We start from the raw sequence: 4,007 nt of genomic DNA, 5'->3' as shown, positions 1-4,007 counted from the left end.
GATGTCGACCCAACCCAATATAGAAGACTTATTGGGTCACTTAGATACATTTGTCATACAAGGCCTGACTTAGCATACAATGTAGGTATGGTGAGTAGGTTCATGCAGAAGCCAAATGTATCACATCTAGCAGCGACGAAGAGGATACTAGGTATCTGAAAGGTACTCTCGACTATGACATTTTGTTTCCTATAGCTGATGAAGGAAAAGAATGCAAATTAGTGGGATACATCGACTCAAGTTGGTGTAGTGATGCTGAGGATCGAAAATCCGCAGTTGGCTATGTGTTTATACTAGGTGGTGCACCAATTGCTTGGAGTTCGAGAAAGGAGACAGTAGTGGCATTATCGTCATGCAAAGGAGAATACATAATTGCTTCTCTTTGTGCATGTCAAGCAACGTGGATGGTGAATCTGGTCGAAGAGATAACAACGAAGAGTCATGAACCAATTACCATGAAGATCGACAACATGTCAGCTATCAATTTGGCGAAGAATCCGATAACACATGGTCGAAGCAAGCACATCAAAACGAGGTTCCATTATCTTCGAGAGCAGGTAGCAAATGGAAGATGAATATGGAACACTGCAGAACTGAGAATCAGATTGCAGACATTATGACGAAGGGAGTGCAGGTCGAAGTGTCCAGAAGACTAAGAGCTATGATGAATGTAGATAGCTTAGACACAATGAATTAGGTGGTGTGTTGAATTATAATTCCCTGTGTCGAAGCAGGTTGATCGACAGAGTAAGGAAGTGTCAAACCACCTAGTGTGTTGAGTTGTGTTAGTGTCGAAACATGTTGCTTCACATAGGATTTCGACTTAACAATTTTAGTAGTGTTAGTTATTTTAAGCTTTTATAGTTTTGGGCTTTGACTTGAGGTCCAAGTTAACCTAAATCTATAAATAGAGAGAGTGACCCTTATTTTTGTAATGAAGTGAATAGAGTATTCATAACATTGTAATTCACAGTATTTTGCAGTTGGAAAGTGAATAAGAAGTTTTCCACATTTTGTGGGCAGAGAGAAACTCTGCAGAATTTAATTCTTCTTCTCCTTCATCGTTCTTTACACTTTTTTTTATCGTGTGGGTAATAACAATCTTTTTCATCAAGATTGATTGAAATTCTCCATAAATTTTAGAGGATTTCCAACACATTCAAGTTAAGTGTAAATGACATAGTTGTTTGCTTAAACATTCATGAATCAAATAGTCAGTGGGGTTGAATTTCTTCACAAATGACTTTTTCATTTTCCATGAATGGATAACTCAGTTTATTATAAACTTTTTATTTTATATGACAACATTTGGTAACGTCAGCGAAAATGTTTTGGAAATGTTAGTATGGTAGCATAATATCTTTTATGAGAAATGCTTCTTTGACACCATATTTTACATCCACAGCGTACTTAATGTACGAAATACCTACTCATTATTTTTTTTAATAGTTTTTTATTTTATTTTTTACATGTGCAACACAAAAAAATTGAATACATACGATGTAATTTGGATCCGCTGTAGTGAATAGTAGTAAACATAGCAATGCTCATATTTTATTTCTGGTGTATTGCATAACTGAATTAAACTTTTACCATAGTATACATGAATGCAATTTATTTTGGTTGTCCACAACTTTGCAAAACCATCCATATCCTTCTTTCCGTTGATTATGAATTACATGAAACTATATTCACTTGCAGCTTGGAAGAGGAGAACCACACAAGCACTTGTTATGAACAAACGCAGACACATCAAAAGTCGAGAAATAACCAACCTTTGGAATCTCGCCACACAGCCTATTGTAACTCACATTCAACCACTGCAAGTTCTTCACACTGTCTGGGAGTTTCCCATAAACCCGATTGTGACTCATACCTAAAAGTCTTAAGCTCTCAGGCAACTCTAGCTTTCCCATGTCAAACGAAAACATGTTCCACGAAAGATCTATCGTTTCTGTCTGTTTAGTTAAAGCAAAAAACATGGAGGCATCACCTTCAAACCTGTTATGAGACAAATCAACATCCAATGAGTTCAACCTGGCCAATGAGATTGGCAGTTTCCCAGAAAGCTTGTTACGAGAGAGAAATAAAGTGGATATGTTTTTGATGTAACCGTATGAAGGAGGGATTGGACCTGTTAATTTGTTGTTTTGAAGGATGATTGCTTCAAGATTAAGCAACTGGGAGAGGTTCGGAGGGAGTGTCCCCGAGAGATGATTATCTGAAAGAGATTTCTAATAAATTTTAAATTTGGGATTTTCAATCCTAGAATTAATTTGATTAAATAGAGATAAATTTAAATTTAATGAGTTTAATTAATATGTTACATATTAATAAAGTAGAATAGTTATACATGTATTGTTTACAGTCTAATATTCAAAATTTGCGAGTAAGTTGGTTGAATCGGTTTGTTAATAAATTCTTTGTTAACATACTTGTCACTTGATCTCCAAAAGGTATGTTGACTGTGGTTATCAATCCACTGCTCAATTTATTTTTATTTGATGAAATACTAGTCAATCTTAATGTGTTTAGTATTGTCATGCTGAACATATGCAATACTGTTAATTGGTTTATCGTCACAAAATAATTTCATAAGGCCTTCACATTGTATTTTTAAATCTTCTAGCATTTGTTTCATTCACAATAGTTCACAAATTCTTACTGGCATAGCCATGAATTCTGCTTCAACACTTGATTGAGCTATTACATTTTTCTTATTTATTCCTCTGAACAATAAGGTTTCCACACAAGAAAGACAATAACCTGAAGTAGATATTCTATCGATCATTGGATTTGCATAATCAACAAGAGTGTAAGACTCCATAATCCTTTTATAGCCTTTTGATTTGGCCCATGGAATTCATATTATTCTCTTTTCTATCCTCTCATACAAGTATTATGAATAGTACACAGCGCATGCAAGAGACAAATTGTCTCCCGAAAGACTATTGTGCTGAGACGGCAAGTAACACACTTTTGTAGCGCCAAACAACTTTTGCAGAGTTTTGACATATAATACTCATCCTTATCTCTTTTTAGCTTTCCAACTCAACTTTTGCTTCTGTTTTCACAAGTCTGCCACATTTGCTCTAACTTTGAGATCAACCACTCCTTTCAGCATCTTCTGACTCAAAGATCTGCTGAGTGGAGGTAACAAAATTCTTGTCGCGCCCTTCTATTTTCACAAGTTTGCCACATTTGCTCTAACTTTGAGACCAACCACTCCTGTCAGCATCTTCTAACTCAAAGGTCTGCTGAGTGAAGGTGACAAAATTCTTGCCACGACAGAACTTATTACCAGAGTATCCTTACACACGCACAAAACACATAAAAATCACAAAAGGGAGCACCTAGTATGCTCAACTACAAACTAGGCTAAAAACAAACAAACCTAACTAATCACCTCTAATTAACCTTAATATAGCTAAATAACATCAAATGTTAAGGACTTGAATATTTCAAGAATAGTGAGTTATCATCATCGTTATTGACCATTCATTTTTCCATCACATGCTTCTTGATGAAAGGAACTTCCTTGAACATTCTTTGAAGAGCAAAAACGTTTTCTAGGGAGATTTCGAGAATGGTAAATGGTTGAAAACATTCCTTTAGTAGACAGTCCTTGATGAGCCTCGTCATCATTTGTTTCCATATTAGTTGGAACACTTTCTAAGTCTTCATTAGAAAATCAGACCTTAAATTTCCCTAGAGACTTTGAATCAATGTGAATGCAGGTTGAATCTAAAAGTTCATTATCCAAATTAACTCTAGCTTTAATCAATATCTTGGTGATCAAACTTCCAAAGAGAAACCATGTTGTGTCGCTCTTTTGGCACCTGAACATGGACTGAATCATTCCAATGCCCAACCAATTTAATAGTTATGAGTTAACAGACATATGATAACCACATCTTCCTTTAAGAGATCTTCACGATTTTCTCTTCTCATAAAAAGTACTCAAGTAACTAGATGATGTGCAACCCGACGACTTGCTTTCAGAAATT

At 35.4% G+C, this 4,007-nt stretch overlaps 1 protein-coding gene across 1 annotated transcript; it reads right to left on the bottom strand.

Moving 5' to 3' along the window:
- Positions 1–1,532: 1,532 nt before the first annotated feature.
- Positions 1,533–2,827, bottom strand: LOC127093966 (polygalacturonase inhibitor-like). The gene is made up of 2 exons (XM_051032847.1): positions 2,666–2,827; positions 1,533–2,234 (listed from the first exon to the last, which is right to left on the bottom strand). The coding sequence occupies exons 1-2, from the start codon at positions 2,825–2,827 to the stop codon at positions 1,692–1,694; spliced, it is 705 nt and encodes a 234-aa protein (XP_050888804.1). The 3' UTR covers positions 1,533–1,691.
- Positions 2,828–4,007: the final 1,180 nt, after the last annotated feature.

This window comes from Lathyrus oleraceus, chromosome 6, assembly GCF_024323335.1.
Source record: "Lathyrus oleraceus cultivar Zhongwan6 chromosome 6, CAAS_Psat_ZW6_1.0, whole genome shotgun sequence".
In the NCBI taxonomy this organism is placed as follows: domain Eukaryota; kingdom Viridiplantae; phylum Streptophyta; class Magnoliopsida; order Fabales; family Fabaceae; genus Lathyrus; species Lathyrus oleraceus.
The sequence above is the reverse complement of the archived record's forward strand: the minus strand, read 5'-3'. Positions and strand labels throughout refer to the sequence as shown.

Bases quoted from the DNA above. Each gene is read 5' to 3' on its own strand.
- LOC127093966 (XM_051032847.1), bottom strand. From the start codon at position 2,827: ATGGAGTCTTACACTCTTGTTGATTATGCAAATCCAATGATCGATAGA. The intron at 2,235-2,665 runs GTAAGAATTTGT...AAAATTTATTAG, and splicing joins CAGAATTCATGGCTATGCCA to AAATCTCTTTCAGATAATCA.